General features: G+C 46.7%; 2 protein-coding genes across 6 annotated transcripts in view; one reads left to right on the top strand and one right to left on the bottom strand.

Annotated features, from left to right (window-relative positions):
- The first annotated feature begins 67 nt into the window (after positions 1-67).
- GMPPB (GDP-mannose pyrophosphorylase B) lies at positions 68-8,158 on the top strand. Of its 2 annotated transcripts, XM_033140547.1 has the most exons (10): positions 68-192; positions 457-591; positions 1,290-1,370; positions 3,408-3,456; positions 3,706-3,848; positions 4,562-4,720; positions 4,914-4,992; positions 5,927-6,054; positions 6,322-6,504; positions 7,429-8,158. In XM_033140547.1, exons 2-10 carry the CDS (start codon positions 463-465, stop codon positions 7,558-7,560), a joined length of 1,083 nt encoding a protein of 360 aa, XP_032996438.1. In that variant the 5' UTR covers positions 68-192; positions 457-462; the 3' UTR covers positions 7,561-8,158. The 2 variants fall into 2 exon arrangements, with proteins under 2 accessions (XP_032996438.1, XP_032996440.1); XM_033140549.1 differs by lacking the exon at positions 68-192 and having other exon boundaries at positions 465-591; positions 1,294-1,370.
- Positions 8,159-8,338: 180 nt separating this feature from the next.
- The window catches only part of RNF123 (ring finger protein 123), a 90,170-nt gene continuing 74,792 nt past the window's right edge, over positions 8,339-23,716 (bottom strand). For all 4 annotated transcript variants that reach the window (XM_033140544.1, XM_033140542.1, XM_033140543.1 and 1 more), the window contains 4 exons: positions 17,940-18,082; positions 13,265-13,359; positions 10,401-10,486; positions 8,339-9,732 (listed from right to left, as the gene is read on the bottom strand). In XM_033140544.1, coding sequence (XP_032996435.1) covers positions 9,633-9,732; positions 10,401-10,486; positions 13,265-13,359; positions 17,940-18,082 — 424 coding nt within the window. In that variant the 3' untranslated portion in view covers positions 8,339-9,632. The remainder of the gene's footprint in view (positions 9,733-10,400; positions 10,487-13,264; positions 13,360-17,939; positions 18,083-23,716) is intronic.

Here is a 23,716-nt window from a genome sequence, read left to right on the forward strand (position 1 = left end):
GCGGCAACGCGGTAGCTAGCATTCTGATTGGCTGAAAAGTATCGCCGCTCTAGGCCGCCATTGGATGCTTAGGAAGCTTGGACACGTCCGGCACACTGATTGGTCGACCGGTTCGGAAGGGAGTTTGACGGAGATGTCGTGGTGGCTGGTTCTGTCTGCTGTAGGCGGAGTGGCACCTCCGGGCCGGGTCAGGTGAGTTACGCGGCGCCGAGTGCGGAGGGGTGACGTTGGCTACGACTACGGGCCTCTGGGTCCGGTCCTGAAGAGCACCGAGGGCTCCAGGGGCGGCGGCCGGGCTCTGAGCTCGAGGGGCCGCTGGCAAGTCCTGCTTGGCTGGGGGTCGACGCGGGGAGGTTGGGAGACCATCGAGGGGGATCTGGCAGGCAGCGGGGCCAGTGGAGGCCTTGGGGGCACCGTGGGGTCTGACGCTTTGCCCTTTCCTCCGCCCTTCTTCAGGCAAGGATGAAGGCGCTGATCTTGGTTGGGGGCTATGGAACGCGGCTGCGGCCCCTGACCCTCAGCACCCCTAAGCCCCTGGTGGAATTTTGCAACAAGCCTATCCTGCTGCACCAGGTGGAGGCTTTGGTGAAGGTAGGATTGAGCAGCAACCCTCTGTGTTTGGGTGGGTGGGTGAAGGCGAGGCTGCCGTCCGCTTAGAAGAGCGGGCAGGGTGGCGGGGCTGGGGGCTGGTGAGAAGAGAGATTCAGGGGACTCTTTTTCCTGAAATAGCTTTTGCTGTTGAGTTATTCCATGGGAAAGTCTCATGTCTGCCCGCCTTAAAGGTGTTAAGGAGATACTTTATAAGTCCTCCTGCACACATCTGGGATGTCTTCTTGTGCTGTGCTGTGTCCTCTGCCACATGTTTCCTGTGCATCTCTAGGCATCTCCCCATCTCTGTGCTAACTGAAGATAAATTACTTTGCTTTACCATACACATAAATAGGGATGGATGTACTATAGTTGGGGAAAGTGGCTCATACAAATGGATCACAGACTAATGCCTAAGTGATGGGTGGTCTTCTTCCAGATTTAGGAGTGGAATGTATGAATTCTAACTGCTGCCCCTTTGCTGATTTAGCTGCCTTTTGCTCAGCAAAGTGAGTTAATGGGGAAAGGATTAGAAATGTGTTTTCTCTGTTCCAGTCTTGCATAACCACCCCTTACATCTCCTAAATAATTATGATCTGTGGTCCAGTTGGATGGATATTGCCTCCTGGGTCTGGACACCTGATCACCTCAGTTGCGTGCATAGTTTGTGTCTTGGAGTTATTATTCCTCTTCTCTGACAGGCAGGTGTGAACCATGTGATCCTTGCTGTCAGTTATATGTCAGAACTGCTGGAAAAGGAGATGAAAGAACAAGAGCAAAGGGTAAGTTTTGAGTTGATAGTTCTTAGGCTGTTTCCTGAACCTGATGGTTGGGCGTCCTGTAGAGGTGCAGGAGTTGATTGGAACTCTTCATTTGCTATAGCATTTTGTCTTAATGTGGCTGAGGTTCTATGAAAGCTAGTGGCTCAATAGCCTTAATAGTGATTATCTTTCAGTGTTCGTGAGGTGGGTATTTGATAGTTCACTTTATTCTTGGGGAGTTTTGCAACTGCAAGGAAAGGGGTTTGCTTTGGACTTTGCTGAGTTAGATAGGCTGTATGTGCTAGGGCCTGTATGTGAAAGTCAAATTAACTATAGTGCAGTGCATGAGCTTTAATTAGATTACAACTAGATTACAACAATATATTATAATTTTAACTGAAGCCAACTAAGGCAAAATAAGTGCATGTTGTGCAAGTATATCCATAAATGCTGCTCACTTCCCACACTGTAAAAAGCAGGGTGTGACTTTTTCTTGGCACCGTGCCATACCACTTTTCGTAGCTTCCTGTAACTAAAGGTTTATGGATTCAGTTTCATTGGCAATATCAGCTACACAAGTGTTGGTTAGAAGGAAAGTAACTTTCCTGCAGTAAAGATCTAGCTAGTGGTACACTCTAACAGCAGCACTCTCTTTGTGATTTGATATGATTCACTGGCAGATTACTTTGGCCAGAAACCTATTATTTTCAAATTGTTGTTGTTCAGTCGTTCAGTCGTGTCCGACTCTTCGTGACCCCATGTCATACATTATTTTCAAATAGATGGAACCTATTGTCTATAACTACTTGAAGACAGGGTAGTATTCAAAATAGATGCACTGGCTCAAGGATTAGTACTAATGCATTGGACCCCCCCCCCTGCACTGTGCTGTCCTCAAATCTGTTCCAGTGGGTTTCAGAACATATTCAGAGTGTGTGTGTTGGGGGGGGGGGCATTGTACAAGCAGATAGTACAAGCAAAAAGGTTTAGCACCCTCTCCATTGTTACACTGGGACCAGATTCAACTGATTTGCTACTGGAAGTGCAACGGGGCTTCCCCCCTTTGCCTCGTGTGCCCCCATGCCTTCACCAAATACGCTCTCGCAGGTTGGGAGAACCCACTGAAGAGCACAGGGGGAGGAAGAGGGAGATCATGCTGTTTGCAAAGCGTATATGCTTGTGCTGACAAAATGATCAAATTAGTGTAACACTGAATTCTACCCACTGACTGCATTCTTTTTATTTTAGGGCTTCAAGGGTGCCATGTGCCTATTGGTTTGAATCCTAACACAAGACAGCTTCAGAAAGTTCATGGAAGGAAGATTTCCTATTTCCTATCTACACCCACAGCCACCTGTGCTTCTCCAATAGCCTCTCTGAAGGAATGGGGTCCCCAATTGTGGGATAAAGTGCAGGGGACTTTGGGAGGAGGAGGAGATGGAAACCTTCCTTCCATGAACTTTCTGAAGTTACCTTAGGATTGAAGCCAATTTTAGGGCAGTTATCCTCCATCCTCCATGCCCCATCCCACATTTTACAAGCACGTCCACTCCATTGCTCTTGGGAGGTTTTCAGGGGGCGGAGGGAACAGGAAACTTTCATTGTGTGAACTTCCTCAAGCTAACTTATCTTAGGATCTAAGCCACTGATTCTAACCTCCTCTTTGTAATTGTGAATGCAGCGACCCCTCTGACCCTTAGTGTACCTAACTTAGCTGAAATTCTGTTGGACTTGAGGGACTTGCTTTCAAATGTGGATGGTGTGTTATATGACTTTCTAAGAGGGAAAGTAAAGTTTAGTTATTTCATCTTAATTTATGCTGTTCATCTGTCGCTTCGTTAGAAAAAGTACCCCCACAAAGCCAGGGAGCCTGCAATCTGTAGGTCACCATAAATTTATCATTGAATAATATTGATATGGTTGTCTAGTTCTGTTAGAGAGGATTTATGAAAATCTGATGACTAAGGGAAGGGTATATAGCCAGGTCACTGGCACACATATTCCGTTGGTGGTGCGCATCTTCTAATTCTGTTTCCCAAATTCTACTTTGTTTCCTAGCTGGGCATTCACATTTCTCTGTCGCATGAGAAGGAACCACTGGGCACAGGTAACTGAAGCAACCACTTTCTTGTGGAGAGGTGAGGTTATAGGGGGAGTAAATGTGGGATCAGAGTCAAAACTTGTGGCAACCTGGAGTGTCCTGGCTATATGCAGGTGGAGGATTGGGTACTACTTATTCTGATCAGGAGCTATATAGGATGGAACTTTCTAAAGCAGGTTGATCAGTACATGCTGGCTGTTGTTGCTGAAGGGCACACGAATCGGTGAATATTGAGGGCTCTGGTTTCCTCCACAGCTGGACCCCTGGCACTAGCGCGGGAGCTGTTAACCGAGAATGCAGAGCCCTTTTTTGTGCTCAACAGTGATGTGATCTGCGATTTCCCCTTCAAAGACATGGTGCACTTCCACAGGCATCATGGAAAAGAGGGCACCATTGTGGTAAGTACCTGAGGGGCACCCACTCCAGGCTTGCAATGCTCCATTGCAGGAGTGGCCTTCCAGAGGTTGCTGGATTCCAGCTCCCATCAGCATGAGCCAATAGTCAGGGATGATGATAACTGCAAACATCTTTGGAAAGCCAAAGGGTAGACCCCTTGCTCTTTTGCTTGGAATTGCCCATGGATCCTTGGACAACCTAGTGTCTGTTGGTAGCAGAGCTGCCAGAAAGCTAAGTTTAGCAGGCCAGCTGGAGACATAGGTGGAAAGAACTCCATCACTTCCACAAACCCTTAATACTTGGCAAAAACTGTAGTTGCAGGAACAAAGGAGAGTCATAGGATTGTAGAGTTGGAAAGGATCCCAAGGGACATCTAGTCCAACCCACTAAAAAAAAATCAAGCCCCTCCTGTGGGTGTTATAAATGCCTCCCCTTGTTTACATGCACAGGAGCATGCTTATTAGTTCATAAACAAAGAAGAATTAGGGTGAGTGTTCTTATTTTTGGGATGACCTGCACACCCATATCTTTCTCTAATGCAAAAACAGAAGTGGTTGGAGAAAAGGTCTTCTGTTTGAATGCGGCCCTGCCCTACACTTGATTTTGGTCAGAGTTCTTTTCAAAAGACTATGAGATTGGGATAGTAAACTAGGCATGGCACTTTCTGTGCCCTCTGAGTACCATGGCTGGGTGTGATGTCAACTTTGCCTTGCAGGTGACCAAAGTGGAGGAGCCCTCTAAATATGGCGTCGTGGTGTGTGAGTCAGATACGGGGCGCATACACCGCTTTGTGGAGAAACCCCAGGTTTTTGTTTCCAACAAGATCAACGCTGGCATGTACATCTTAAACCCAAGTGTGCTAGAGCGGATCGAGGTATGAGGCAGGAAGGGTGGAACAGGGATTTTGCACAGGGCAGACTGGCTGGGGTGTTTGGGGTTGTGGTTTTAGTCAGGCATCTTATCCTTTCATGCCGGTGAAATTAAGGATGATGATGTCCATGGGAACAGTACACCTCTAGTCTTTACAACATAAATGGCCAACTGGTAGTACTCTTGCCTTCCCTTAGCTGCGGCCTACCTCGATTGAGAAGGAGATATTCCCAGTGATGGCAGAACAAGGACATCTCTATGCCATGGAACTGCAGGGTAAGGGCACATGGAAGGATTTGGAATGGTACTTTGATCCTAAGGGGCCCTCACAGCTATAAGGCAGTGATTTGAGGAGAGGGCCTATTTGACAGTAAGATGTTAAGTCAGTGAGGACCTGGAACTGGAGTTGAGAAGTAAAAATAAGATCAAGATGCGGTTTCACTGCATGTCTTGCTATATGCTGCCTTTAGGGTGGAGGCAGCATGCTTTTGAGCCCCAGTTGCTGAGGAGCAAGAGGCAGAGAGGGCTATTGCTTTTCCATCCTGCTTGTGGGCTTCCAGAAGGCATCTGGTTGGCCACTGAGAGGGAAGCAGAATGCTGGGCTAGATGGACTTTTGATTCAGCAGGTTCTTCTTATGTTCACAGAGCCAGGATACAAACGACATCTGCTGTTGGCACCTTTCAGTGTGAGAGAAGAGAAAAGCATTCTCAACACATTATTTAACTTTGTAGAATTCGCTAAATTTCACTGAGGGTTCCAAGATTTGTTTTTGATACTGGGCCTACCCCCCCCCCCCCAATATCAACATTAGTTCTTCTTGAATAATAAATCACATTTGCTTATACCCAGTTTATCTCATTCCCTGAAGCATCTACTGCTAAGTTTTGTCCAGGATAGAGTACAGTGTTAAGGACTTGGGAAAATAGGCTTATCTGGTAATTCATAGAACAGGAGGGTGAGAGTGAACTAGAGCCATTTGTTCTCCAAGTCTGCCAGGCCTAGAGCCCTGCTGTCTGCCTGCTACCAGATGCAGAGCTCCCACTTACTACAGCTGATGCTGGTGAGTCTTCGTATAAGGCAGCCTTCCCCCACGCGGACTGCAATCCCATCAGCCCCAGCGCAAGTCTAAAACATCTGGTGAACACATTGAGGAGGAAGGCTGATATCAATGGAGACCGGTGTCTTATTAATGCAGCTTTGTCATCACAGGGTTCTGGATGGACATTGGGCAGCCCAAAGACTTTCTGACCGGCATGTGCATGTATCTGCAATATCTACGGCTGAAACATCCCGAGCGGCTGCACTCAGGACCAGGTTTCATGGGGAATGTATTAGTGGTAATTCTTTTCTTGTATTTCTTTGGAGCGAGGGTGGGCAACACTTCATTAAAGGCAGATCTAAAAGTGGTAGTATATTGGGCAAGGCAACAGCAGATCTTGATATTACACCTACCATCTTGTGGACTAGAGCTGTGTGGGAATATTGTTCTCTCCCATCTAGTTTCCTCTGAGGAGGAGGAAGCTACTTCCCAGACCGGAGCTGTGGAAGCTGCTCAAGAAAAACCAGGTTTACTTTCATGCACAATTTCCCTCCTCCAACTTCAGGACCCAACTGCCAAGATTGGATCGAACTGCAGTATTGGTCCCAATGTCACCATTGGAGCAGGAGTGGTGATAGAGGACGGGGTTCGGATCAAACGTTGCACTGTGCTGAAGGGGTCGCGGATCCGCTCTCATTCGTGGCTGGAGTCCTGCATTGTTGGCTGGAGCTCCTCTGTAGGCCAGTGGGTGAGTTGTGTGACGAGCAATCCTCATCAGGCAGATATACAGGATACACTGGGAAAAGTGAAGCTGCAGCCTAACTGCTGTAGGTTGAGGGAATGTAAACATTTTCTGCTCTTCTATGGGGGAAATATTACCTCTTTGGGCAGGACCAGTAAATGGAGGGAGCTGGAATGCAGGATAATTTGGTTTATTCCTCTCGGTGGCCCCACTGTGCCTGTTTGCTGGCCTTAACATGCCCCCTTTTTGCCCTGCACACTGGGATAGCTTGTGCCAGGAGAAGTCGCCAGCTTAAGGCCACCTGAGCCACAGGGGTGGGGAGATCAGGCCCTATCCTAACCTCTCCCACCCAGTGTCTGGGACTTAAGAATTGCACTGTTGGTCAGAGCTGCATCTTCGCAAGACGAACTAGTTCTTTTACTGGTGAGTGAGATGGAATGCACAGTCCACACAAATGCTACTGTGATATGTAGTTTCTTCACATGCCTGCATGTTTGTTCTCTCACTCATGGTGGACCTTTGCAGTGGTTGTGTGTTCATACTCAGTACCCTTATTATTTTGAGAGCTGCTTTCATTTGCCCTATAAATTCCCAATTTAATATCTTTCAGTGCTGCTTTGTGCCAGGTATCAAGCTGTCCTTTCCCTATGAGTTGATTTGGTACCAAATTTAGTGGCAACTTGAGTAAGATTTAGGGAAACTCTACAGGTATAATTATCCTGGCACCTCATTCTGGCTGCTCCTGCTTTTAATTAGCAGCCCAGAGCCAGAAAAGCAAGGGCAGAACCTGTTAGAAACTGATTCCTGAGTAGCATAGGGCTGTACCATTGAGGCAAGTAACTGCCTTAGCCTAAGTCTATATTGTAACATGCTACTTCACCCCCCAGCTCAGCATAGAGTTGTCTAACTGTATGACATGCCCTTCCTCAGGTACGGATGGAGAATGTGTCAGTGCTGGGAGAGGATGTCATTGTGAACGATGAACTCTACCTCAATGGTGCCAACGTGCTGCCTCACAAATCCATTGCCGAGTCTGTACCGGAGCCACGCATCATCATGTAGTGGTCCTGGGCCTTGAGTACTGGACCTGCTGAGAGGGCCCTCCCTGTCTTACCCTCTTACAGGGGGAATCCCCACCCTGTGCCTTGGGAGCAGGGGCTCCTTGTTGACTTTTATGCTGAGAAAATACTAACTTTCTGCTGGGATCCTAGGAGTGTAGTGGGATAAGGAGGTTTGTAAGCTGGCTGGAGTGCTCCTCAGAATCACCGCTTAGCATAAGGCACGATGACCTGGGCCAGCTCCAGGGGTTGTCCTGTGCCACAGGCCATTGCCCTACTACTGGAAAGTAACCCTAATGTGCAAAGAGGAAAATGCTTGCTTGTGGTACACAACGCTGTGGTTCCGCAGTAGGAGTTCAGCTGCTGCAAGAGAACGGTTCCATGCTGTGCTTTTATTTCAGGATGACATGTGCTGCTCATGTTGCACAAAGGGAAGACAGAATATATCCTCTTTGGAACTCTACTGCCTTACAGAGACTGATCCCTCTTTCTTCCCTCCATATGGCCAATAATCACTAACTATTACTATTCAAGAACTCTGGACAGGGCTCTGTCAGTTAATGGGGAGGGGGAATGAAATTATATTGTCATGAAGAATGGGAGCTGTGGTGTGTCATATGTTTTCTTTAACTCCTCTTGGGGAACAACAATGGCAGTTCTGTATGGCAGCTCACTTTTACCGCTGCCTTCCTTGCAGCTATTCCCATCTTGTGCTGCTGCTGTGCCATCCTTTAGGACAGTGCTCCATAAAATGGGGAGAAGAATACACATAGCTCACCGCCTTAAGGAATAATAATTTAATAATATTCCATTGTATGGAAGTTAACACCCCTTCCACTTTGGAGGGTGGTGGGGGAGAGAGACAATCATAGATGCACATAAGTTAAAATTCCTTGCTTCAAGCACAATGCTTGCTGCCCTCCCCGACACTTCTGGTTACAAGTCACACACAGTTAGTAAATTAAAAAACAGCAACCATCCTTGTCTGCTCCTGGATAGTACAGGCAGCCTGGTCACACAGTGAAGGGCTGGTGCCATGGGCACCTGCTGGTGGAAGAGAGCAGTGCAATCAGGTTCACCCCTGCAGTAGCCCATAAAGATCAACCTAGCTCGTACTTCTCCCAACCAGAATACAATGCATGGGACGAACTCTGGCCCCTGCTGTATCTGTTTTTCTTGGAGAAGCTTGGGAGTCTATTCAGACTTATTCCTCTGGTTGTTGTGGGCTTCATCTCTGCGCTTCTGTTAGTAATAGCATAGTGTGCCTGCTGTTGCATTCACTAAGCTCCACAGACCAAAAACTGGCCCTTGTGTCTTTGCTATGCGTATCTAGCAGTCCCTACCTGCAAAGGAAAGGAGCTATATGCACAAAGAGCAGAGTCTAATGTTTAAGTGGACAGATGGTACAATCTTTCACTTACCAGCACATCTGATTGCAGGTGGGAGAATAGCTTGTCAATATCTCCCTCTGTCACCAAAGCCAAATCAGGTGGCACAGCTGGGCCGGCTGCTGCACAATATGCCCACATAAATATCTGAACCAACTCTGAGCAACACACACACTTGTCAAAACAGCTGCTAAGCACTGCAGCAAAAAACACACTTGGCTAGTGGCCAGCTGGGCTCACAGGAGCGATGTTGCCTGTGAGATCAGCTTTTACCCCATCGAGAAAAGCACCACACCAAAGGGGATGTGTCCCAGCTACAGTACGAGACAGGCTTCCTGGGGCAAATGCAGAAAAGGAGCTACAGATTCAGGCTGAGGTAGAAAACCTGAGCATGTTCAGCCCCCTTGTACATGCCCCATGGGGAAAGCCCAGTGCCTGCTGGCTTGGAGTCAATGACACCAACAGGAAGTGTACCTAAATTCAGGGGGGTTGAAGGATATGATGTGGCCGAGGGGATGCATATGGCAGTGCCTGGCCTGCAAGAAGTGTTATAAATTAAAAAACACACAACTGAGCTCAGCTGTGCTGAACAGCAGCCGCCTTTGACAGAGGCGCTCTCGAAGCAAGGAGAGTCCATCATGTGGAGAAGCTGCCTGGGCATGCGGCCCTGCCCTGCAGGGTCCAGGCACTAGGAGGTGGCTGGCTTCATGTAATCATCCACACCCGTGATGGTGGCTTTGCAGAAGAAGCAGTCCTTGTTGTTCATCAGGTGCTGGTTGATGCAGGCTCTAGAAAGACAAGAGCAAGAGGCCTTGGACATTTGTTCACAACTACAGGCTGAGCTTTGGCCCAACAATACGTATCTAGTACCTAAAAGTCAGTTGCTGGGTATAAATGAGTGCAAGTGTCCTGTGCATGCAAGATAATGGCCACTTTCCTCTTAAAATCAAATTCTACAGCTTTGTATAAAACAAATGACACAAACTTGTTTTGGGGGCATGTGCTAAGTCATGGTAATGACTTATGAGGAATAGGAGACACTGAAGTCTTCCCCTGCCCACAACCAGTTTGAATCCTGATCAGCCTTCCCCATGGCTTCTAAGATTTAATTACAAAATGGCACACTTTATCAACCACTCACTTCACAGCCCAAAAGGTTAAAATTCTAGCTTAAAAAACAACAACAAATCAGTTGAATCTGCATGTGCAGTGCAATCACAGCCTTGTGTATGGGAGAACTGGCCTAAATAGCTATTCAGAAGGATCATGCTGGTGTGTCTTTCCATTAGGGCAACAAGTGAAAAGGAGATTTCAGCTAGGAAGCTTCAGAGAGTTCAAATGGCAAAATTTGTTAATTAAATCTCCAGTTATGGTCTGGGGCACCACCTAGGATCCCTTCCATCCAACCAGAAAGCAAAAGTAGAGAAAAGCCCACATCCCCCAAGGGATTACTCACTTGCAGGACTTGTGGGAGCATGGCTTGAATACGGCAGATATGGGATGCGCGTAGCAGATGGGGCACAGGTCCTCCTCACTGGTGGGCTGCAAAAGAAGTAACACACCACTCAGCTTATTGGCAGTTGCCAACACCCAGCCCACATCATGGTGCGATGCAAGGCGTCTTACGGCAGAAGAACAGCGGCTCATTAACAGTTAATAACATGAAGGTTCCGCACTAGACGCTTGAAACTGAAATGGCTGGTTGGCTTCGTGCACTTCATGCCAGGGCTTACTTAAGATACATGCTGCAAATTTTAGATCAGAACCACTTGTGTTGCTTTGCTCCATGCAGCAACTCTGTTGCCAGTGAGGTAGGATGGGAAATGGTTCCAGGAAGATTCCACTGTCAGCTAAGAGGGCTCTACTCTCTCAGGAGGGCTAAATGAACTGGAGGGCTACCTCTACCTCCATGGCCAAGGAATAGAGGAGAAAACAGGAATTCTAGCCTCCTGTGTCTTGTTCTTTGCAGGGCAGTGTCCTCACTTTGATTGCTCCTCCTCTAGGCCTGATTAGGCCCTGGATGTCTAGAGGGGGAGTGCGATAGGTCTGTCTGTCTCTAGGTGCAAAATGTTATAGGAACATTAGCGGATGAACCTCTCTCCCACTGCTACTGGGATGTGAGAAGCCCTGGCCTGTGGAGTGAAGTCCATGTTTCCTTGCCAACTATGCTCTGTAAACAGGGGGAGGGTGTTTTTAAAAAGTAAGCTATTAAATTTATTTCCTCTTTTAAATGTAACGTTTTTCACTGGGGAGTTCTATAAAAACGCTGATGACCGTAGGGACCGCACTCCTTTGGGTATTATGGCGACTCCTCCCGGATGATGTCATAATGGAAGGGGGGGCCTTGTCTGTCCAAGAGAAGAGGGAATCCCAGTGAGCAGACTGCTGCCACTAGGGGGAGAAAGTGGGATTTTTAAAAAGTTTTGAAAAGATAACAATATAAATGTATCTCTTATGAATCTCCCCCTTAGAGCACAGTCCATGAGCTCTGCCTGTAAAGAAGACTGTTAAAGTGCACCTATACACATCCTGCTACCTTTCAATATAATTTTGGGAGAGCTAATAATCTCAGCAGCGGAAGCAGTAGTCAAGAATATACAGGGCTAGTCAACAAAAATGCACAGAGTTCAGCTTAGTTTGAGGTCCTTAATGAAAGTTTGCTTCCTGCCCTGGGGTTAGCCTAGGCTAAGAGCATGAGTTCCTACTGAACCCAGGGACAGTTTGTTCCCATCCCATCAGCTTTCTCTCCCACCCCACCCCACCCTGTCCTCCTGCAGCAGCCTTCATGCAGCTCCAAACTGCAGCTGGAAGATGAGCAGCCACATTAATAATTCAGATCCTACCCCTGGCAGAGATCAGGTTGCTTCCTGGATCACAGCTTCTCTCTGGAGGTCACCCAGACAGAGCAACACACACGGGGGCTGCTTCAGCAGCCAGAGTCCATCTGGGTGGCTTCTGTGCTGCTTAAGCTCCTCCTCCCTCCGTGCCCATCCAGTCCAATTTTTTTTTCAACAAAGAAACCCAGTTCTGTGCCTTCAATTTTGCAAACTCATCTTGAACAGCTTATTGTGCTTCCAAGGTTCAGAATTTCAAAAGAAATTGGAATTGGTTGGGGAAAGATTTGTGTTGGGTGGGGGGTAGGGGAGGGAGAATGGAGCTCTCAGGCCTCACTTCCCCGAAGACAGTGGAACTCCTTCCCACTGGGATATCTGCTTGGCCGCTGGGTGTTTGCAGATTACAGATGGTGAAGAATACACAGAACAAGCATATTTCAGTGGTCATAAGTAAGTGCTGTACTCACCGACCTTGTCAAGCGAGCACGTAGCACAGGGATTTTGACTCTCATATTCATTCTATGTTGTACTACTGCTGGGCTGGCTAAACCCTGATTTTGGGGCCTGATCTCAGTCAGTTTTCGTCTGACTCCCCCCCACCAATTTTGGCAGTGCCAGAAAAGGGGGGGGGAATAATGTACACTCGGTATGTGGTAGGTGGGCTTCAGAGCCTTCAATGTTCCCCCTTCCTAGTCATCAGGCTGATCATTTGATGGGCAGAAAGGGGATAATAACCAAATTTCCTCAGCTGATCAGCATGGATCAGCTCGGAAGGGGGGCTGTGTGCCTCTTGATTGTGTCATGTATGTGTGCATGAAAGTGGTTAGGGTGAGCACCTGCACAACTGGCATTTAAACCACAGAGCAGGGGCAAGGATGAATATGACCCTCAGCCCAAAAAAAGAATAGCTACCCCTGCTTAATCAAGTTGAGGATATTATTAGCTTAGTAAGTGTGCATTAGCACCTCTGCATATGTATGCTACGCATCTACCTGTGCCCACTCAGAGATCCTGCTTCCACAGGAAAACACACTGTCCTTACAGATGGCTCAGAACTAGCCCTAAAGCAGGGGTGGTTATGAGGGTGATGCCAATATATTGTTGGACTCCCAATGGTCAGCAATGATGGGAGCCGGAGTCCAGCAGCAGCTGGAGGGCACCACATTGGCTATTGCTGCCCTACAGCATTAGAGGTCGGCATCTGCCTTTGCCATAGAACTTGGACACTTACCCCATATGGTCTTAACATGTCCAAGCCAAGCCAGGTACCCAAGAAACAGAGACACCCAGTGTTGCCAAGCAAGGTCAGTAACGGCCCTTGTATCTGCAGGACCCTGTGAATGCTGCGCCTTCGTTTCCCTCAGGCAATGCAGCAAGGGCCGGTGCTTGATCTTTTGCTTTGGCTGAGGTCCTGCGAGGGGTGATGCTCTGGAGGGTGCCTTGGGCAAGTGGCCACACACATTCAGTTCATTAGGTGGAAGCTTACCAAGGTAGAGGCTGCAGCCTGCTTGGACTCTTCGCTGAGGTGGCCCAGCATTTGCTCCACCTTGGCCAGCTCTTCCTGGCTGATATAATCAGTGTCTGCAGAGAAAAAGAGAGATTAATGATAAAGGAAGGACAATTGGCAGCAGAGTGGGGGGGGGGAAGGCACAGGTTCTACTATCACTATGCAGAGCGGGGGGTGGGGGGGGGGAGCTTGCCCCGGATTTCTTTTTTCAGCCCCATCCCACCAATGACTGGTTGGGAGGGATTACAATGAAGCTGCGGTGGAGGTGTTTGGCCACATGGTGGCAGAGCCCAGCATGAGCTGATCTGTTAACCAAGTGAGGAGCAAAGAGGTGAGGCACCTTGTTCTCAGTGTTACTACAGAACAGATGAAAACGGCTTGGCTTTGCGCAGTAGTGATCTATGGGGCAGGGACAAGGGTAGAGTTCTCAAAAGCCACCAGATGACAGCATGCATGGAAAGCATTATGCAGGTATAGCTTCCCCGGGCATATTGTGGCCACAACTCTTGCTACAATTAGACAACCCAGAGATTTAGAGTGCTGAAGAGAAATACTGGTCTATGTTTTAAAATATGCAAGCTTTGATAACCCCATGGACCAGCCTTTCTCAACCTTGGGTCCCCAGATGTTTTTGGCCCTCAACTCCCATCATCCATGGCCACTGGTCCTGCTACCTAGGGATGACGGGAGTTGTAGGCCAAAAACATCTGGGGACCCAAGGTTGAGAAAGGCTGCCATAGACCATGCGATCAAAGATGACCAAGTCCTCCTGACGATGACAAGGAAATGGATGTTAAATATTGCATCCAGAGTGGCAAGGCATCCACAAAAGGGGTGAAAACTCTTCAGTTGTCACATGGCAATCAAAGCTTCCTATCTGAGCAACTCATGAGGGGGAAACAGGAGTGATCCTGTTAAGCAACATTATTGTCAGTGCCATTAAGGGCTCCAGCTGTAATATGTGAGAAAGATCTTCTGAAGCATGCATGCTGCAGCATACACACACACACACACACATTTCTGATAAGCACGTGTTTGTTCTGGGGGAGCCTTCATAAGAACATCAGAAGAGCTCTGCTGGATCAGGCTGATGGCCCATGTAGTCCAGCATCCTGTTCTCACGGTGAACAACCAGATGTGAGAAACCCACAAACAGGATCTGAACACAAGAGCACCTCCCCCTCCTGCAGTTTCCAGCAACTGGTACTCAGAAGCATTACTGCCTCTGACCTCTGCTTCTTTGGATTGCTTAGGCCTCTGGGATTTGACACAGCAAAGCACCTGTGAGAACTAGCATAGTTTTCCTTACTGGGTCGAGCAGGAAAAAATGGTTGGCAGAGAAGGCACAGGGCAACTTTGGCCATGCCCATACACCAGAGTCTATGAAGCAACCTTCACAAGCGGATCTATTATTTGCAAAGACTGTCTATGGCAGAGAATATCAGCCGCTGGGCCAGCTCAGTATTAGCATAGGTGGTGCTGCTGGCAGATACACAAGTACAAGCATTTTGGGAATCAGGCTTTTAGACAGAAACTCTCTGGTGGGTGGGGCGGGAACATTCCCTCCACAGCCCAGAAATAGGATGGGAACACAAGCACTTTGCTGTAGGGTAAGGGAATTCAGAGCCAGGCAAGAGGGCACAACAGTAGGTAATGCTAGACTGGGGGGGGGGGCAGGGGACTCAGCATGCTCCATTCTGGGAAACAATTAACAGTGCCTCTTTAAGATATCATGCATAGTGCACTGCGGAAAACAAAAGAGAATCTGCCTGTGGTGTCCTCTGCAGGCTACTGCCTTCCCTCTAGCACACGTTTTTCACACTATCAGCAGGAAAAGTGAACCTGCAGTTGGCAGGCAGGGAAGTCCCACTTAATAATGACATTAGCGGGAAGGGAAGGACAGTGGTTATAATCCCTGTAGACTCTAATACAGCAGCAACCACCCCAAGGCACAGCTTAGTTCCATGTGAGGCATCCCCTGAGCTTTAGGATTCCCAGTTAACAGTAAACCCAGAGCACTTTGTAATATTTCTTTTCTTTTCTTTTTTTGACAGCAGAGGATCATCATCAACCTTCCATAGTACTGCTTCAAATTTTTTCCAAGCACTCAGCAGTGAGCATATTTGGACATGATAGAGTAATTGTCATTACCCCTTCCATTTCTCTTGGATGTAGCTTTCCTACCGGTAGGTTCAGCAGAGATTCACAAGGGAAGAAACCAGAGATCATACTTGAGCCAAGATATGGTTTATCATATTGGCTAAATGGCCTCTCTAAGATGCCTTAGTTCTGTAAAAACCTGGAAGTGTATTGCTTTTTATCAAGGCTGGACTAAGACGTTTTGTTGCCTGAGGTCTGAAGGACAAGATGGCACCCTCCTTCCCATGCCATGTATAAAAGCCAACCAGACTGGCAACTGAATCTTAGTCCAATAGTAACAATGGGACGGGGTCCTCCACTGCACCCAAGGACAGCAGCCTAGCACAGTGGGCGTAGGACAGATTGCGCGGCAAACACACAGGGCCAGTCCTATTATTAGGCAGAGCACAACAGCCACCTTAGGCAGCAGATGCTGGAGAAGCAGCATCCCCTGGCCAGTCCTGCAGTGTCCTTTTGGCAACTCCCCATCTTGGGAGGACAGCTGTGTGTGCCATGTGGCCTGTCTTGCACCTTCCTAAGTTAGCTTGCTGCCTTCAGGTGCTGAAATATGCTATCCCATCACAAATGCTGAAGCAGCTTTCAGTCCAGTCAACCTCTGTGCATGGAATGGTGAGGGAGGGGAGAGACCATCATTTAGTCATTTGCGTCAGGCAGCAAATTATCTTGAGCGGCCCTACACATAACGGCCTTGCCCTTTAGCACTTTGCTGTTGCTCCCTGTCTCACTCTGCCAAATGGTAGGGCTGGCCCTGGCTTGCATGCATTTGCAGCTGGAGAACAAAAACTGGAAATGTGCCCCCCCTCCCCTGCCTGAGGCAAGGAGGCCTTCAGCCAGCTTTTCATAGAGAGAGTGAGATAAATCAACACGATGGCCACAATTCAGCAGAGGTTAAAAGAAAGAGAAAGCTTTGCTGCCTGCTGCAGCAATCTTCCACAGTTCTCAATCACTTCAGCAGCTCTGCACCACTACCCCAATCACATAATGCCTTATTTCGTCATCAGCTCAAGATCTCCATGGAACTAACAGTTTCTAGAGGTTGTGTAAATAAAGCCTGCACTATTCCCTAGGGATCACGGTTTCCTCCATCTCAGCGCTCCAATTGCTTTCCTCTATCTCAGCAAACTTCAAGGGCATGGGCAGAGCCAAGGACAGGAGCTTGGTTTTTTCTCTCTCTCTCAAGCTGGACACACATTTGCTTTAAGAGATGGCACGTGGCAGTTTGGTATGCAAATGCATACATAACAGTAAGTATTTTTTGCTATAGAAAAGATCTTTGCTGTCATCCTATCCAGCGAATAGGATTGGATCCTTAAAATGGACTGCGGGGCAAAGTTAAGTGAAAATAAAATAAGAAAAGATGCAAACAACTTATTCTCTCAAAACACACACACACACAGTGGGGAGGATGCACAGTGTGGGTACTCTACACAGCCACAACTGGTCCCTCCTGGGAACCATAAGCAGTGCCATGTGCTGCTCTGCTGTGCCACAGGACGGTAGGCTTGAGCAGCTAAAGAAGAAGCTGCCTCTGTTGCTGGCAATGCTGATGCAGAAATCTGTCTTCTACTGAGGCAGGCCCTTGAGTCAATCTAGCCGTGTATAGTTTACTATTCTAAGTGGCAGCAGCTCTAGGGGGTCTTGAGCAAAACTATTTCACATCCCTTTTTACCTGATCCTTTTACCTGGGAATGTAGGAAGGCTGAACCTGGGACCTCCTTGCATGCAAATCCTGTGCCCTACCACTGGGCATCCCACAAGTCCACATTGCTCTGCTAAACCCCCTCAGGGATACCCTGCACCTGCTCTATGCATAGAGCTACAGTCAGCTCACACCACCCAATTTGTGACTTTGTCTTATCTTGTTTTATTGTGTTGTTATTTTACAGCACATGCATTTTAAAGTGTGGCTTTATTTTTCCATGTGGCTTTATGGAAAAGCAGCTTTGATTATTTCTTAGAAGAGAGGCTAACGAGCTTACATATATGTATATACACTTATTTATTCTTTTTAAACCTAGTGTTTTGTCTGAATTCTTAGCTGATCCTTCTTAGGAAACATAAGAAGGGCCCTGCTGGATCAGACCCATGGGCTCATCTAGTTCAGCATCCTATTTTCAGAGTAGGCAATCATATGCCTGTGGAAACAGGATGGAAAAGTTGTTGCTGAAGCTGCTGGAGAGCAGGGGCACAGGAAGAAAACAACAGCAACAACAACAACAACAACAACAGGGAATTATTCTCATGTTGTTGTCACAGGGCAAATATATTTGGTGGCCTCAAATATACAAGGCATCTGTGAAGAGCAGGGACAGGCAAGGAGGGAGGAGACACACAACAAGGTAGGAAGGACAAGACAGCTGTTTGCAGGCTCTGTAGCAGAGATCTCAGTGACCACCTTTTCTACAAATGGCACCTAGGAGGCAGGCAACAAGCAGCCATGCAGGAGCAAGCGACTCATGGTGCACGTTAAGCACAGCAAAGGGGAGATACTTACAGCTCTGCAGGGAGAAATGTTTCTTGTCAGCAGAAGCTGATGCCATCCCCAGGACTAGAGGCTCCGTGTTCCCCAACAAGTACTGAATAGAACGGAGCTGGAAACAGGGATCTGCCAGCAGCACAGCTGTTGCCCGCTCAGCCCTGGAAAGACAGACAGACACGCTTTATGAAGGCCTTGTCTTGGAGTGGCAGCACACCTTGCTGCTCTCAGCAATCCCTGTGTGACATGGCCATGTTTGTGTTCATGAAAACTGGCACCTCTAGGAGTAAAGGACACACTCTCTGGTCTCTAGAGCAATATTGCTTCATTAATATTGTTGTCAGACCTCCTGCCCTGAGGCCATCACAGGCTGCTTCCGTTGCTCACTGGTGGCCTAGCATAGCAATGGATGGCAATGGGAGAGGAAAAGGCAGGAAGTTAGAGAATGGGCCCATATGGTGCCTCCTAAGGAACAGGGTGTTAGGGTCAGGCTGCTTTATCAAGACATCTGGAACTCCCTCTTGGCCAGAGTCAGTAGTCTCAAAGTGTAGGACATCTTGACAGGTCCACCTGACTTAACATCATATGAGTTATTTTCTAGGTTGATGAGGCTTCATCAAACAGGGAGTGCTTAATTCCAGAGGCTGGTCCCTCCGAAGCCAACGGTTTTTGTAAAGACACGCAGCACAGCTTAACGAGCACCAAGTTTTGCGGCCACCTTTGCGTACAAGTTGCACACAATCAGAGGGCAAATGTCTCCCAAAAGCAACAGCATCCTGGCAAATTAAATAGGTCTTGAACAGCAGAAATTGCATTCTTCATTTGATTGATATTCAACTCAAGAGCAAGAGGCAGCTGTTTAGGAACTAGATTGGCTGACATACTGCATTTGCTATATGCCACAGCCTGGAAGAACAAGAATGGGTGCAGGTGGCGGGAGGAAATGTCACCATGAATTGTCTTGACTAGGAAGCAGAACCTCCATACATTTTAAGCATCTCTTTCAGCCATATGTTGGGTCGGGTTCAACAAACAGGTCCTACTAGTGGAAGCCTAAGCAAAGGCTGGTTCTCTTCCCAGCATGCACCCCCAAATTGGCTTGGGGGAGGGGTCAGAAAACCCCCATAACTGCGTGGGGGGGAGGGGAGATTGTTCTACCAAAAAAGCTTGCACTGATGGAATGATCTGCTTATCACTATGTTGAATTCCTCTCACTATCTTTGTTGTGAGGGAGATGATTAGGACAACCAGTAAATACCAAATTATGTAAATTTATTTTCATGCTGATGCCAGGTTGTCTGTTTATAAACAAGCACAGGTGAGTGGAGAGAAAGCGGCTGTCCTGAAGGAGCAAAATAATTAAAAATGAATTCTCAGGCATTTAAAGTTATACTTGATCAATTCCACCATTTCAAAAAAAAAACAAAAAAAACCCTCTTACACTGAATCAGCTGTGGTGTATTATTTCTCACTAATTAGTTGGGGTTTCTGCTACATTCTTGCAGCCATTTTGATTTACCACTTACCAAATACGTGTAGAATTGCAGCTTAATAATATAATCTTTTATCAAAATGACCATTCAGAACTTTTAATTACTTCCTCCTACTCTTTCCATTCAAAGAAGATTAAATATGGTAAGAACAGTCTTAACAGGTGAACACAATAGTTGGATTAAGAAGTTGTACAGAATACTTAAACCCTCGAATTGCATGATGGAACACGAAATGATATGTTCATGATGGAACATATCATTTGCAACAGGAGTTATGTTTCTGCCAGTTTTTTACAAAAACACCCACACACCCACAAATAATAATTTCTTGTTATTAGCCTTTTTTGTTCTTTGTTGTTGTTCTTGTTATTATAGATTTGTATTATTACAATAAGAATTTAATAAGAGTTACTTGTTAAAAAGCTCAATTTTTCATGTTCCCTAACTGAAAGCCAACCTTTGTTCATCACAAAGCATTAGAAGATACATGTCATTACTATAAGGTTACAATGCTCCCACAATCAGCAAATGAAGCAGTCACAACAAGACAAGCAGGCCAATGGTACAAAGAACTGAAGAGATGAGATTTATGGGAAGTATTATGCAGCCCTGCACAGAACTATTACAACAGCTACCAACCTCATAAGAGTGAAATGTGAGAACATAAAGTGGAATCTCAAAAAATTAGAATCAGAAGGCACAATTGCCCTTCTCACGTGTGCCTCCATGTATACACATAAAGGGGGACAGTGCTGTGTTCTCCTAGCCCTGCCCCTGATGTCGCTATAGCTCTGACACTTGCACATTGAGTGGGATTCTGCAAAGGCACACCTATGCATGTACATGGAAAGGCACTTTATGTGAGGACACCTCGACCATGCAGGGGTCCTTGTCATCTCAATTGTCTATTTGCATACAAATGTACAATACCCTTTTCTGGTGCCCCACTCAATGCCCAGATTTCAGGTATGCAGCAACAGTCCTGGCCCTGGCTTTCTCCTGCCCTCCATTTTTAGTGAATATGTACGGTTCAATGCTAAGCACATGGCAGCCAGAAACAGAATGGGCAGCATTTCCTGGTAATTCAGTATAAACTCTTGGGGCTATTGTGATAATTTGAAAGCATGAACTGCGCTAGCACTGTACAGAGAAACACACTGGGCCCTTCCTACCCTCAACATACCATATAGCGGAATTAAAGTCACATCATTTCCTGAAGACCACTGATTTGAAACTGGGGTTTACGGGACACTGTGCTGATGTACTTTTGGAGTGGTTAACACTTGTTTCTCTCACTGCTACTCCCTTGTTTTGCTCTCTTTTTATCCACATCTCCCTCTTTCCCCATTTTCCTCCCTCCTTGTCCTATGAGGACCTGGGGCTGCTGGTTGCCCAGCCTGCTCTGTGGTTCACTGTTGGACCACATCAGAATACAGGGATTTGTTACAGATACAAAGCAGCACTTTCCGTCCTTGTAACGAGCAGTGAGCCTGCTTCCTGGGATGCAGCCAGTGCATTTCCAAGGAACATGCATTTGTTTCTACTGTACACTTAACTTTATGGCTGTGCAAAGCTGCCAGTGGGGACTACTGCTGTCTGGCACCCCTTTCCTCCAAGGAAGACTAAGTCAACATTCAGAAAGGGCCTTTGTGAGTGCTTTGTCAAGGGCAGAATGATCCAGACTGCTCAGCAATGCAGCACTTGGGTGTAGAGAAGCAGGGGACCGAATTGCTTCAGAGCACTATTAGCTTTCCTACTCATAAAGTGAGGAAGGCCCTTCCCATGCCGAGAAAGGAATTAACACAAAGTCAGGGTGCTGCCAAAACACCATTCATTTGAAGACATATGCAAGTCTCTTACCATTATCAGGGAGAGCAGCCAGAGCACTTTGAACCGAACTGTTTCAAGAGACAGGCCTCCTGCTTCATTCAACCTGTGGGGCACACAATGGTGCCGTAACTGTCCTGAGGACTCTGCAGTGAGATGGGGAGACTGCTCACCTGGAAAGGAGGCTGCACATGCCATGGAGAAAGGGGCTTCAGGTGACCTTCTCTAGGAGAGTGTTCAGGACTTGTGTTTGTTATAGGGAAATCAGCAAAAACAAAGTGGTCCTGTAAAAGACTGTATGTGGCATGTCTACTGCTGGGTGAAGCAACATGTATGATACAATACCAAAGTGCAAATCCAGACACAGGCAATTGCAAAGACCTCCAAGAAATGGATGGTTGAGCTAACCCAATGTTTTGTATTGAATTTTGACTATTTCTACTGAGGAATCTTATATCGTTCCAGAAAACATCTGATGCTTTAATGGTCCCGTTGTGTTTTGCTAATGGGTTTTGTGTTGTCTTCTCCAGCTGCTGTGACTGAAAAGCTTTGCATAGCTTGAAAAAAATTGTGAGAGCAAAGTCCAATTTAAGCATGTTAGGCCTGATGGAATTACAACCCACAGATCACTTCCTGATGGCTAAAACTAATTTGATATTAATTGAATTACTCTTCCTGCTCAGCCTGCCACACAGCAGTGACCTAGCTCTCACTGAAGTGGTAAACATTTGTCTCACTTGTACCAGTTCACAGTGCATTTGAAAGCTCACATGGTGGGATGCTCCCCTACACATAGAAAATGAACATGCCAGGGAGAAGACCAGACCAGAGGCCTTCTTCCTGACATGCTAGTTTTCTAGGTGAAGGGATATTTTTTTCATGAACAAAAGAACATTCAGTCACATGAATCCCCACTTGCTCTCAAAAAGAACTAGACATTTTTGTTCAATTGCTTTAATAAAAAAATGCTTAAATTTGCATCATCTCAGATGATGATTTTAGCCCAATGACCTGAACATTCAAGCCTACTTCATCAACTATATGGAAAATGTAAAGTTCATGGGCCTAACCAGGTCTGACTTCACATACTGTTGGATATACAGATAAAGGATTACTGACAGCTCAGTTATTGTAAAAGTTTTGCTGCTTTGCATCATCCATTTTGTGGAGAAGTACGTTTGACACTGGGCCTCAACAACACTTTCCCTTCCCTTCCCTGGAAAATACACCACTTCAAGAACAGAGAGGAGAAATCAATTCATTTACAGCTCACTTCAGGGCTTATGTGCACACTCTGGAATCACAATTCAAGAAAGACATGCACAAAGGAGAAACAGAACACTTAATATTTCCTTAGAGGGAAAAGATTGCAAGTGGGGGCAGAGATTAATTTTACATACATTTACAAGGTTTTCAGGAAGAAAAACACGGTATCACCAGAGGACTATTTAAATTACAGAAAGGCTGTGTTGCTGTTTTTAAATTAAACATTAGGAATTTTGAGCTAACCCTACCTAAGGAAGTTTCATTAGGATTGCCATACAGTATTTCAAAAAGTAAAAACCAGGACACCCCGACTAAGATCCAGGACAAAGCACTTCCTTTCATAAATTCCCTCCAGGCATCAATTCCACCTTTGAAATCCCAGTAATGTCTGGGAAAACCCAGATGTATGGCAGCCCTAAATTAGCTTATCACTCTCTTTCATTCAACATTTTCATGAAAAGTACCACCTATCCAGAGTAGCCTTTCCTTTTTCAGATTCAGGAGAGGACTTTCATTTCAACCTGAAGAACGGGGAATCCCCTTTTAAAATCCATTTGCAGCCTGTCTCTTAGTTACCATTGGCGTGATCCACCTTCTATCAGACGCAGTTGTGGCTCATGAGTTGAAGACCAATGGCATAGAACAGAGGCAGGGAATCTCAGGTCTAAGGGTCAAGCACAGCCCTAGTCTAGGCTGCTCTCTCTGTCCCCAAGAATTCTCCCCAGGCTACCCCCTCAATCAGAGTGTTTTTGCCGGGCTGGAATGTGTCCTTGTACTCTAATAATGCCTCTTAACTTGTCTGGATGGAGGACAGAGAGGGTTGTGTGTGTCTGTAGAAAGTAGAAACAAAATCGAAAATTCTTTCTAGTAGCACCTTAGAGACCAACTGAGTTTGTTCCTGGTATGAGCTTTTGTGTGCATGCACACTTCTTCAGATACACATGCTTTCGTGCATGCACACGAAAGCTCATACCAGGAACAAACTCAGTTGGTCTCTAAGGTGCTACTAGAAAGAATTTTCGATTTTGTTTTGACTATGGCAGACCAACACGGCTACCCACCTGTAGAAAGTAGCCTACTGTAAAAAGGGCACAAACACATTCATTGCTCTGTCCATTTTTGCCCCGTCCCTACCCATCTCTGGCATGTGGCCTTCAGAAGGTTTTCCAGAAAGGAATGTGGCCCTTAGGCTGAAAAGGATTCCTCACT

Source organism: Lacerta agilis, chromosome 2 (genome assembly GCF_009819535.1).
Source record: "Lacerta agilis isolate rLacAgi1 chromosome 2, rLacAgi1.pri, whole genome shotgun sequence".
Taxonomy (NCBI): domain Eukaryota; kingdom Metazoa; phylum Chordata; class Lepidosauria; order Squamata; family Lacertidae; genus Lacerta; species Lacerta agilis.

Excerpts from the sequence above, each read along its gene's own strand:
- GMPPB (XM_033140547.1), top strand. The coding sequence starts at position 463 with ATGAAGGCGCTGATCTTGGTTGGGGGCTATGGAACGCGGCTGCGGCCC. Across the intron at positions 3,457-3,705 it reads GAAGGAACCACTGGGCACAG|CTGGACCCCTGGCACTAGCG; the intron begins GTAACTGAAGCA and ends TTTCCTCCACAG. Across the intron at positions 4,993-5,926 it reads CTATGCCATGGAACTGCAGG|GGTTCTGGATGGACATTGGG; the intron begins GTAAGGGCACAT and ends TTGTCATCACAG.